Below are 12,856 nucleotides of genomic sequence, written 5' to 3' on the forward strand. Positions count from 1 at the left end.
AGGGGAAGCAGATTCACAGAAATGAAAAAAACCCTGGTTATTCTTTTCAAATCCTTTTTTTTTTTCCCAAATCCTTTAGAACAGTGATTCCCAGCCTTTTTGGCACCAAGGACTGGTGCTCCTATGAGAATCTAATGCCTGATGATCTGATGTGGAGCTGAGGTGGTGATGCTGGCACTGGGGAGAGGCTTTGCTTGTTTGCCTATTGGTCAACTCCTGCTATGGGGCCCAGTTCCTAACATGTCACGGACCAGTATCGGTCCGTGGCCCAGGGGTTGGGGACCCCTGCTTTAGAACATCAGCCAGAAGCCTTGTTCCTGGAAGCTTTGTAGAATAGTAGGTAGAATGTGATCCATCAGCCTCTCTACATGGACCTCTTTCACTTGAAAAAGTGGAAGCTTCCTTTTCTCTCTCAGGCTTAGAAAGGTTACAGGAAAAGAACAGCAATATAAAAACAAACCCCGCTATCTAATCTTACAAAGAAAGGGACAGAATCGACTCCTCTAGCTTAGCCTTTCCCACGATATGCTTTCATGATTTTCCATTTGAATTTTAATGCAAACTGTTAGATTCAGGAGAAGACAGTATTTGCATGAGTAATGATTTAGTTGATAACTTTCTGTTATAATCAGTAGTAAAAATGATAAATGAGATTTCTAGATGTATTTCAGCCTGGCCAAAAATCTACCACACTCACTTTCTACCTCTCTCTATAACACACACACACACACACACACACACACACACACACACACACACTAATCTCAACAACAATCAGAAATAAAAGAACTCAACAAATTAAATAGCATAGCCAAAGGTAAATTAATGGTTGTCTCCCAAAAGAAGCTCATCTTATTTTAGCTAACAAACACAAGTCAGTGATATAAATATTAAGTATCATAGTATCATTAAAAATATTCCTGTAAAAGATGTCATGTGAAAATGCAAAATCCAAATTATTTGAGAAAAAATTACCTAAATCTATTTATTTACATACATTTTGAAAAATTTGTTTTAAGAATTTTCTTGAAGATTTTTCTAAAAAATCCTCTTTTTAAAACTTATTCTGGAAAAAAGAAAACTTATTCTGTATAGTCTTGTCAGACTTTTACTTTTCATTCTTAAAAATTATCTTTTCTATTTGAATTTCAGATATAGTAGAAATGCTATTTACTCAACCAAACATTGAACTGAACCAACAGGTGAGATTGCTTATGGGGAAGTCATTCTCTTTGTGTGGTTTATGGGCGTGAACAGTCATATCTTACTATCTTGACCTACCTTTTCTTATTTATTATCTTTCATAAAATCTTAAATCAAAAGATCACAAGCACGTAGTTAAATTACTATTGTACTAAAGTTCAAATTGTGTAAAGCCCAAAATGCCTACTGCATTTCTCCTCATGCATCACTTTTGGCTTTTAGCTCTTTCTTACTAAGGAAAATGTTCATAGAGCATTCTCATAATTTATCATCTTCATATGTATTTTGGCATCCTGTCTGGTAGGTGAAGATTTAAGTTTATCATCCGTCCAGCTCTCATCTTCCAGCACCCTAGTACCCAGCTTTTCCTCCTCTGGTCTTCTCAATGTATCACATCATAGTTTTTGGTTATGTGTAGAACTTTTTGTTTTTATACTTACTGACTTTTATTTAGCTGGTGTGTGTGTGTGTGTGTGTGTCTCACTCTCACAAAGACTCCTATATTGTTTCATATTCCCTTCATATACTTTTCCAAAATGTATAACATAATCAATTGCTTTCCTTTTTCTCCCTGGAATCATACTTCTTGAAGCCTTCCATCCTCATTCTCTAATCTAAACAATTTTGTCTCTGCTTCTCTTTGCTGTTTCCCTGGGAAAAACAGCACCTTTCACCTCTCTCCTGTGTTGTCTTCACTTTTCTGCATCTTGTGTCTTCCATTTGTTGAAAAATATCTTCAAGTAGATTCCCAAGAAATGGGAGGTTGGGATCAATTATTTGGCTAGGTTGAATTCTAGGTTGAAGTTATTTCCTTCAGGATTTTTGCAGGCACGACTCCATGGTATTCTAGTTTCTAGGCTTGCTCTTGAGAGGTCTGATGTCATTTTGGTTCCCATTTTTTGTGTGCGTGATCTGCTTTTTCTCTCAGTTGGAGTCTTTACTCTAGCTTTGGTATTCTAAGATTTCATGATGATGGGCTTCCGTGTTTGTCTTTTCCCAGTAATGATGGTGAACTTTCTCAGCATGGAAAGTATTATTTCTTTTATAGTCTTTATAGCCAGTTGTTTGACCATTTTCTTTATTCTTTGCTTCTGAATTCCTATTAGTTATGTTGGACCTCTTAGGTTGAATCTCCAATTTTCTTAGCTTTTCTGAGATTTTTCTTGCCTTTATCTTTGTGTTTTATTTTGGTTACTTTTTTAAGTCCCCATATGTCTGCATTAGTTTTCTATTGCTACATAACAAGTTACCACAAACATAGCAGCCTAAAACAATACCCATTAACCTTATACTTTATGTAGGCCAGAATTATGGGCATGGCATAGATGGGGTTCTCTGCTCAGGTCTCACAGGCTGCAATCAAGGTATTGGCTGGAGCAGGGTTCTCATCTGAAGCTCATATCCTATTCCAAGCCCATTCAGGTTGCCAGGAAAATTGAGTTTTGTACATGTAATAATGTGGCCCTCAGCTTTGAGAGACCACCCTTCTCTATTGATATTTTAAAACATGGCTATTTGCTTTCTTCCTCAAGACCAGCATGACAGTGTGTCTCTGACTATATCTTTTTTTTTTTTCTGGAAAAGGCACAGCCGATTAGGTCAGGCCCACCCAGTATAATCTCCTTTTTTTTTCCCCCCTGTTTTTTAAAAATTATTTTTTAAAATACTTGTTTCAATTATTGTTGGCATACAATATTATATTAGTTTCAGGTGTACAACATAGCAATTAGACATTTATATAACTTAGGAAGTGATCACCCCAATCAATCTAATATCCATCTGACAGCGTACATAGTTATTACAATATTATTGACTATATGTATATATTTCCTTATGTTATACCTTACATCTTCGTGACTTTTGTAACTACCAATTTATATTTCTTAATCCCTTCTCCTTTTTCACCCACTGTCTTCATCCCCACCTCCCATCTGGCAACCCTCAAAATGTTCTCTGTATCTATGAGTTTGTTTCTGTTTTGTTTTTTGATTTTCTTCTTTAGATTTCACATGTAAGTGAAATTATATGGCAATTGTCTTTCTATATCTGATTTATTCCACTCAGCATGATACTCTCTGGGTCCATCTATGTTGTTGCAGATGACAAGATTTCATTATTTAAAAAATTTTTTTTATGGCTGAGTAATATTCCATTGTATGTATGTATCACCTCTTTATTCATTCATACATTGATGTACACCCAGGTTGCCTCCATATCTTGGCTATTGTAAATAATGTATAATCTCCTTTTGATGAACTTAACATCAGCTGATTGGAAACCTAATTATGGGAATGATATTCTGTTATATTCACTGGTCTCATCCACACTCAAGGGGAGGGAATTATACAGGGAGTGTGTACCAGCAGGCAGGAGTCTTGGGGGCCATCTTAGAATTCTGTGTACCCCAAATTTGCTCTTTTATTCTGATTATTACTTTTAAATAGCATCTTTTTCTTGTTTTGTTATGCAATATCATCTTATATCTCCGATATGTTAATTATAGCTTTTGAAAACATTTTCTGCTATTCACGGTACCGTGTCTTTTTCCTTGGAGATTCATTTATTTTGTTTTTGTCTTTTCTCAAATATAGGAGGCTTTCTTTGAATACCTAGTGTCTTAATTATCTATTCATGTTTAAATCTTATTGGAATCTCTGTGTGCTTGCGGGGCTTGTTGGCTGTTGGTTTTCTTTATAGGGTGAAGTGTCGAGGCCCTGTTTGTTTTGCTGGGTTGAACCCATATACCAGTATGTATACTTATTCCCTCCTCTGCGTGTGGTGCTGCTGAGCTTCACCAGAGAAGTAACCTCCAGCCTGCTGCCTGGGGGTACATGCTAGATTATACACCCTGGGGCAGGGGAGGAAAAGGCAGCTGGGAGAGCAGTCTTACTGTTCAGTTTGTAGGTTTCCCACTTACTCCCTGCTTTTAGTTTCTGGCCTTATTGCCACCTTATCTAGTACCAAGTGTCCATGAGCTTGGAAACTATCTGTTTAATTTCTCGACAGGGTAATTCTACCATCTGTCCTGGGTCATCTGGCAGCAAAGAGAGAGGCAGGTGATCTGGGGTTACTCCTTATAAACACTTTCATCCAGTACCCTTGTTTTTACCCCTATGCCTCATTCTTGCTTCAGTGTCTCCAGGCATCTTCAGTTCCTAATTTATGTTAGGTTTCTGTGGGGGCAAATCTGTTTGTTTCCTCCTGGTGTCTTTGCAGGCATCTGCACTTCCACTTGTGCTCTGCCACAGCAGTTTCTATTCCTCCATCCTATTTCATCTCCCAAAATGACTCATCTTTCATCCCTTGAATCTCCTTTCCCTCTTTGGAATTTTATACGATTTTATAACATTATTTTTATTTCAAATTTACTTAGAGTAAGCCTAAATTTATATTTGTTTTCAATCCATACTCTTTTAAAAATGCTACTTTCTCTTTTTATCACCATAGAACAAGTTGGGAGACACAGCTTTGCATGCTGCTGCCTGGAAGGGTTATGCAGATATTGTCCAGTTGCTTTTAGAAAAAGGTAAAGTGTGTGCTGAGTTTATCTGGTCTTTGATTACCCTGAAAAATAGGCTACATCCAATTATACTGTTTGAAAAAGTAGGAAGAATAATAGGCTCCTTAGGCTTCTTATGTTCAAAGTGGAATTTTAACCTCTACTCTGCCTGAATCAGAGTTGTTATGATAAGATGAAATTATTGTGATTTGTGTAAGTTTTTAGTTTTAAATTAAAACCTTGGTAAGCTTTAAAAATACATATATTTTAGTAAGAACATGTACATTTCTGCAGGCCTAAAGGGCTTTAGAAGGAAGGGGTATGTGTGCGTGTTTGTATTTGTGCAGAGGAGATCCTCTCTGAGAAAGCTGTATGAGTAAAGAGGCTCCCACTCTCACAAGAAAGTCTTGATAAATAAGAAAGACAGCTGTAGCTGCAGTTTCCTGCTTTGAGCTGAACAGGTGCTAGATGTATAGAGAATGAAATAAGATCCCTTGATTCCCTGTTTTTACACAAGTCAGTGGGAACAGTGAAATTATGGACCATCTGTCCATTCATCCATCCATTTGTCCCACAAATATTAATTAACCCTTATAGAGGGTTACATCAAGAGGTGTGCTATCTGCTAAGGCAACCACTGGCCATGTGTGCTCCTGAGCCCTTGAAATTAGGCTGGTCTGAATTGCGATGTGCTGTAAGTGTAAAATGAACTCCAGATTTCAAAGACTTAGTGAAAAACATAAAATATCACAATAATTTTTATAATGGTTATATGATGAAGTGATAACACTTCAGGTATGCTGAGTAAAATAAAATATATTATTAAAAAGAATTTAACTTTTAGAAAATGTAGCCACTAGAAAATTGAAAATTCATATATGACTCACATTGTATTTCTATTGGGCAGCGCTGGTTGAGGAGGACACAGGAAATGGTTGTGTTTCTTCTCTAGCATAGCTGTCTCTGAACTTTTCCTGTCCTAACAGAAATCATGTGTATGAGTACTAAAGTATAATTTAGTGTAAGATATGATTATTCACAGAACTATTAACCCTTAGGATTTTTGAACTGTAGCACAATGAAAAAATGAGGTTTTCCATACAATCCTAAGTGTGGATAGATCTAATTCTGCTTAGGACAAAAATTTTCACACGAGATTGCTATATTCCTAATTAAATATACTATTCTTTTTGACTCAATATTTTTGTGCCTTTAAGTTTTAGGACATTTATTTTTTGTTTGTTGAAGAGGATGTGGTTGCAAAGAAAATGGTACTCTCGTATATTGTGGCAGAAAGTATAAACTGGTAAAGCCTTCCTGGAAAGCAGTCTGACAATAGCTAACAGAATTAAAAATGTACATATTTTTATATTTCAGTACCACTTCTAGAAAATCATCCTTCAGAAATACATATAAACAAAGATGTTCAAGAGATTCATGGCAGTATTGTTTGTGATAGTGAGAATTAGGAACAGCCTAAGTGCCTCTCAGTAGAGGAGTGATTAAATGAATTTTTGGAACAGCTACCAAATGGGATACTTATAAACATTTAAATAGATTGAGTTATAAGTATGCGTACTACTAAGGAGTATCATCATATATTGTTGAGTTAAAAAAAATCTTGAGGTCAAAAGGTATAAACTTCCAGTTATAAAATAAGTCATAGGGATCTAACTTACAGCACAGTAACTATAGTTAATATTGTATTGCATATTTGAAAATTGCTAAGAGAATAGATCTTAAAAGTTCTCATTGCATTAAAAAAAATTTGTAACTGTATGATGAAGGATTTTAATTAGACTTATTGTAGTCATTTCACAATATATACATATATCGATCAAATCATTATGTTGTACACTTGAAACTAATATAATTTTATATGTCAATTGTACATCAATTAAAAAAATCAAATTACAGACCAATGTATTTAGTATGATTAACAGACATATGTGTCTGTTAATACATTAATGCTCATAAGGGAGACAAAACTGATGTCCACTTTTTGGGAAAGGTTATCTCTGGAGAAGGTTGAAAATGGGGAAGGACAGGGAAAATGGGAGCTATAATGGGACATGTACTTTTGTTCAGCATACTTCTGTATTTTTTAATCTTTAACAATGAGAATGTATTCATGAATTCTGATAAAATTTTTAACACAATGAAGACAAGGAAAAAAGTGAGTAGAAGATGGGGTACGGGAACTATGAATTTGCCTCTGGGTTTTATTATGTTACTATTCTGCTATTTTGCATGAGAGTATACTTACAGATAAAATATTAATCCCTCTAGCTCAACCTGCACGTTCTTTTCTAAAGACCTTCTTGAACAGAAGCAGCAGCAGAGGACATATTGAATTTAATCTCCAAACACTCATGCTGAGGCACATATAGCTACTGGGGTCTAACTGATCTGGGATTTACCATAGCAACGGTAAACTCCTCATTGAAAAGTTCACATGAAATTCTATAGGGACTCAAAGGGAAAGGTAATATTTTGATTCTGCATAATTATCACAGGTGTAGCAACAACCTCCCCGATTAAAGATGCCAAATACACTATTACTGTTTTGAGAAAGCTTTTTCTGCTTTGAAAAAGCTTACTTCTGGGCCAGAAAGGTTCTCCAGTTTTGTCGAAAGTGATTAGTTTTGGTGGAGAAGATTGGCTGCTACTATAAAGTCTTCAAAAACATCTAATTTACTTTTCTCGTGTTGGGGAAGGTGCTAGAACAGACTTAAGAAACAACGAGAAGAAGCTGGCCCTGGACATGGCTACTAATGCTGCCTGTGCGACTCTCCTGAAAAAGAAACAGGGAACAGGTAATTGGTTTTAACTCTTCTCTCTCCTATGATGCCACCATGACTAAGATTTATCAATTTAGCATTTGGGAAAAAAATTTCTTGATTAACTCTTCAGGTGATTTCGAAGTTAGATTTTATATTCTTGGTCTAAATCAGAACCTCTGACACAGAAGCATACCTTTATGCAAACACATTTGACGAGACATTGATTTTTTCTTAATATTTATGTATTTCCTTTGTTTCTTACAATCAAATTCTAGTCACTTTGCTTTCCATTACAATCCTTATCAGAGAACCATGGTCTCCATCTCTTCTTCAGACATATTTTGATGAGTGGTTTTCTATAAATATTTTTTAAATTAAGCATGTAACATCTCCACGATTGTATTTTGTTTCTATTTTATTATTTTTTTATTTTATTTTTTTTGTTTCTATTTTAGATGAAGGAATCACTAAACTATAATCAAAATTATTCTAGACTTTGTAGATATTTCGGCATTTATTCATAGTACTATGGGTGTTTTAAAGATAGAGTTTAGGTGCACATTTTTAAAGATAAAAATAGCTATTGATGTGGGAGAATAGATTTGAAAAAAATGAAAAGTTTGTGTGGTTGTTTTGAAAAGGTATGAAAGCAAAGGTATTAAACACACTTGAAGCATTCATGATTACTATTCAGAGAGCGGATGTTTTTTAGTCTATTGAATGTGTCTCCCCAGAGTCATTCTAATGTAGTGATTCCTGAAAGAAATGCTAGAAAGATATGCTTTGAACTCTTCTTCCCATCCTCCTATTTTTTTCCTTTGTCATTCACCATGAACCTCCTGGTCCGTGAGAAACCCAGAAATGTAGAAAAAGGAAAGGTAGAAGATGATTTGGCACTGTAATATCACTTTGAAAAATAAACCAATAATTGATATTTTTTTTTACTATTTTTTAGAAAGGAACTAGTATAAAGGAGGACTCATTTTCTACATGTCTTTAGCATTGCTATTAATCATTCTAATCCTTCTTAGTATTGCTTTATAGTCTAAACTTTAGACTGATTCATGTTGCTGGAGAATCACCAAAACAACTTTTGAGAAATTTCCATTATAGAGACTAAGTGCATTTGTTTTTATTTCAACTTGAGGGTATTATCATTTTCAGAGTTCTTGAACTTGTGTAATGAGATACTGATTTTCTATTCTTATCATTCGGATCAATTTTCCATTACGTTTTGAACCCTGGGAAAACTTATTTCTCCCTCAGGTATCCTTTGATTTATGAGAAGAGGCAATGTTATGCTGTCCCATATTCCATTCTTAGCAGAAGCAACAAAATAAAGTCAGTCCCCGGGTTTCCTGTTTCAGTCAAAAACATCACACAGTCCCCTTCTCTTCATGGTCATCAAGGAAGCTTCTCAGAATTATCCTCCTCACCTATCATCAAATCCCATCATGCCCTCCTCACCAATCTATTGTTCTTTTTTGTACTTTATTCCAGATATGTGTTTGTTTCAGATTCTTATTTCTTTTAACGTCAGTTCAGATATAGTGTAAACCATTAAGAAGTTTAGGATTCCTTAATTATTTAAGCCATGAATCCTCATGCATGAGTAGAATAGGTTCTACTGAGTGAGAAAGTATTTACCAGCTAAGTGGTGCTCCCAGCTACATTTTGACTGTAGCCATGTGGGAGAGACACATTTACTTGAGGTGGACCTCCTACTCCTTGCTGCCTTGGTTGTGTCAGGACTGTGGCCTAACTTCCTTTCTCTGCCACTGACTTCCTGTTGCTATATGGGTATCTTCAGAATGTCCTGACTGAGGAATTAGGTTTATGAGCTGAAGGTTATCAGAATCTCATGCATAGTATGAACCTGATTGTGATAGGCAAGAAAAATACTAAATCCATTCAGACTCCGGAGAGCTGCAACCAGAAACCTCCACATGAGCAACTGCAGCTGGGAGAGGCAGATGGCAAACTCTTCTCTTTATCCCTCACCTTTCTGTGGTCTTTTAAAATAGGGCTGGGAGATTCAGTACTCTATTTCTTTGTTTACTCCAAGTGTCCTGAGCCTGCCCTTCTAAATTTGTGCTGATTAGATAATGGATTCATTAAGGAGGTAATCTTGGGGCCTGGCACATAGGGCGAGGAAATGAATTTTTATATTTCAATTTTCATGTTATCTTTTTCTCTGTTTTTGTTTTTTTTTCCTTGCTTCGTTTCCCTAATCATCCAGTTTAAAAAGTTTTAATTTGTCTTTTGATCCTAGTTAGAATAAGAATTTGAATATTGGGCCATATAGTTAATTGCCAGCATGTACTCTAAGCTGGAAAAGGTATATTCTGATATTGCGTCCACTTTTTAAAGCACAGCTTGGATTTCTTATAGAGACAAAACAATTCACTTGTAATTCCATGAAGTGTAACTTTGGGATATAGGGGTGAGTTCAGGGACATGTTTGAGGGTCGAACCCTTAAATTTTTTCCAACTTTTAAAAATTGGGGTATAATTTACATTAGGTAAAGTACATAATTCCTAAGTGTACAGGTAGATGATTTTTTTTATTGTGCTTACACTTACTTGCCACAACCCAGATTAAGATAGAGAATATTTCCCATACTCCAGAAGCCTCCCTCAGCATCCTTGCTTCTCTCACCATAGATTAGTTTTTCCTGTTCTCAGACTTGATATAAATGGAATCAAACAGTATGTACTTTTTTGTGTCTAACTTCTTTCACTTAACATTATTTCTATGAGATTTATCCCTGTTACTGTGTTTATCCCTCCACCATTTATTTATTATTTGTCTCTGTCTCTGTCTTAAGTGCTAGTGCTTCGTTTGTCATAGTTTTTTCATAATGGAGTAGTTAGGAGCCATGATTTTTTTTGTTTGTTTGCATTCAGTTTTTCACTTTGATAACATTTGTGGAACGTGTAAGTCCAGGGCAGCGAGGTTGAGGAGAAATGAAAGTGAAGTAGAGGAGGATGGGAAGCGCTACTGTGAGATCCGTTACCATGCTGGTCATGCTGCAAGCCAGGCTGTGAAGAGATACAGCTCTTCATTCAGCATTTGTCCATATGAGAAGTTTTCAGAGAAACTGCCTCAGAGCAGTCCTTGAAAGGAAGGAAGCAGAAGGAATTTATTTGCTTGGATTTTTTCTGTCTCTGGATTTTATTTGGTCAGAATTTGCACTATGGCAAGTCATCTTTCTCTTACTAACAGAAGAAATGAGGTTAAAACAAAGTGCAGAAGTAACCACTGAAGGACAAAGAATACCTCAAATACCACAAAATCTGCTATAGATATTTGACTAGAGAGTTGAATAGGTGAACAGTTAAAGATCAAATGTCTTTCCTTTGTACCGCGTTCAAGGTTGATTTTACATTTGATGGGGTTCAGCTCTTTCTATTTCAAAACTTATTTATTTTTCATTTCAGTCTTTTGCTTCTGGTTATACTTTATTTTTTGTGTGTTTTCTAAAATGAAACTGAAGCTTTGGTGCTTTCGTTCTCTTCCTTTTTTCCCCCTCGTTAGTTATCTTTCTACCCAGTGACCTTGGCTTTAGGTCAGGCCGCAGGCTGTTGACTGACCAACATGTGTGCACTTGTCACTGGAAGAGGAGGTTGGAAGCACGGTTGTCAGAGTGGAGGGGCATCTGGTGTGTTCCACACTGGTCATGGTGCATTTTGTGTGAGATAGAATAATGGTACCTTACTTAGTAACATGTGCTTTGCTTTTCTGTGTATCTAAGGAATGTGCAGACAAATGTATTTGTCAGCCTCCATGGAAGCAGAAACTCAACAGTGAGGCTGAAAAGCAAAAGTTCAAAAAGATCCTTGGGTAAAGTACAATCCCTGAGTCTGAGAGTAGATGGCAATTTGTTGAATCGTCAGGAGTTTTAAAAGTGAAAACGAAATCCAAACAATTTGTAATTTCTCTCTTTTACTTTCTCTCCGTTTCTTTTTTTTTTTTAGATGCCGTTCGAACATTAAGCAATGCTGAGGAATATCTCGATGAAGATGACTCAGATTAATTCCCTTCCACAGCTTTAAGAGATAAAACTTCTGTTGCTTTTGCCATTCCAAAACCCTGTCTTTGCCAGAAGAGTGTTGGTAACTGTTTAAAAAAAAAAAAAAAAAAAAAGTCTATATAAACACGGCAGTATTGCACAGTGTTTGAGTAGAATATGTAAATGAATAGTTCTCACCTTTGTTTGCCAGTAAGTGGCTGGATACTTTGCTGTATAAAGTACTTTTTTGTTCACGAGGGTAGAGTAAGAAGAGATTATTTCTATTTATCAAGCTGAAAGAATTTTAAGAATTTATTTCTTTAAAAAAATCAGGATGGTTTTTTTAGTTAAAGTTCTTTACCTCAAAGATTGAGATGTTTTGAATGGATTTTTCAAGGGGGGAAATGCTTATTATAATAAACCAAAAGACTTAACAGAAAATTGTCAATTATTCTGACAAAAATAAACATTTTAAGAGACTTTATTCCTTTTGTCTGTTTTTCTGGTATCATTCTTTGCTGATAAATAAATAAAACTTTTTATTTATATTTAGGTAAAGACCAATTTTACTTTTTTATTATATTTTGTATTTATTAGCACAGAAGAATCGTCATAACCAGTTTTCTGTTCAACTTTATCTGCTTCAGGTAAAGTCAAGACAATAATCATTGATAAGATACATTTCTAATAAAATACATAACTTTAATAATTATGAGACTATCAGTTTTATCTCCAAGGTTATACTTAGTGTAAAGAAACCCAACAACTCATTACAGTTTGCTTAAGGTTTGAAAGATTAAATTAAAAAAAATGATTTCCTTCTTATGAAAGATGCCATAGTTTTTCATAATGGAGTAGTTAGGAGCCATGAAATTTTTTTTTACATTCAGTTTTTTACTTCAATAACATTTGTTTTCTCAGTGCATAGCTCTAGCTCATAATGATTTGGATTCTTTTGCTAAAACATCAATTGACATTACAGGGAGCCTTCTGTACTACTGAAGTGACACTTCATTTGAGATTCTCATTATACAACACTACAGTGATGATATTAAAAATGGCATGGCCATTAGCATTTGTCCAGATTCCAGGCACTAGGCCCACCAGTATATTTTGCAAGATTTCTATACTAATTTCAAAAACATATTGGTGGAAAGAAGGAAATGTTTGAAGAAGGAAGTGGGTTTGCTCAGGAAACAAATAACTGCCCCTATAAGAGTTTCCTCTGTCTCTGACTGTTTGGTTTTTCTCTCTGTGGGTGCCTTGAGAAAGGATACCTTGAGAAGCCAGTTTGAGGTCTTTCAAAAATACCCCAACTAAATTTTAGTAGAAAGAAATCTACATAAGTAGTGATGGCA

General features: G+C 35.4%; 1 protein-coding gene across 1 annotated transcript in view; it reads left to right on the top strand.

The window, feature by feature from the left end:
- Window positions 1-11,982, top strand: part of OSTF1 (osteoclast stimulating factor 1) — a 46,696-nt gene extending 34,714 nt beyond the window's left edge. The window contains exons 7-10 of the mRNA XM_006918448.3: window positions 1,153-1,202; window positions 4,651-4,729; window positions 7,420-7,518; window positions 11,464-11,982. Coding sequence (XP_006918510.1) covers window positions 1,153-1,202; window positions 4,651-4,729; window positions 7,420-7,518; window positions 11,464-11,522 — 287 coding nt within the window. The 3' untranslated portion in view covers window positions 11,523-11,982. The remainder of the gene's footprint in view (window positions 1-1,152; window positions 1,203-4,650; window positions 4,730-7,419; window positions 7,519-11,463) is intronic.
- The last annotated feature ends 874 nt before the right edge of the window (window positions 11,983-12,856 follow it).

This window comes from Pteropus alecto, unplaced genomic scaffold (assembly GCF_000325575.1).
Source record: "Pteropus alecto unplaced genomic scaffold, ASM32557v1 scaffold95, whole genome shotgun sequence".
Lineage (NCBI taxonomy): Eukaryota > Metazoa > Chordata > Mammalia > Chiroptera > Pteropodidae > Pteropus > Pteropus alecto.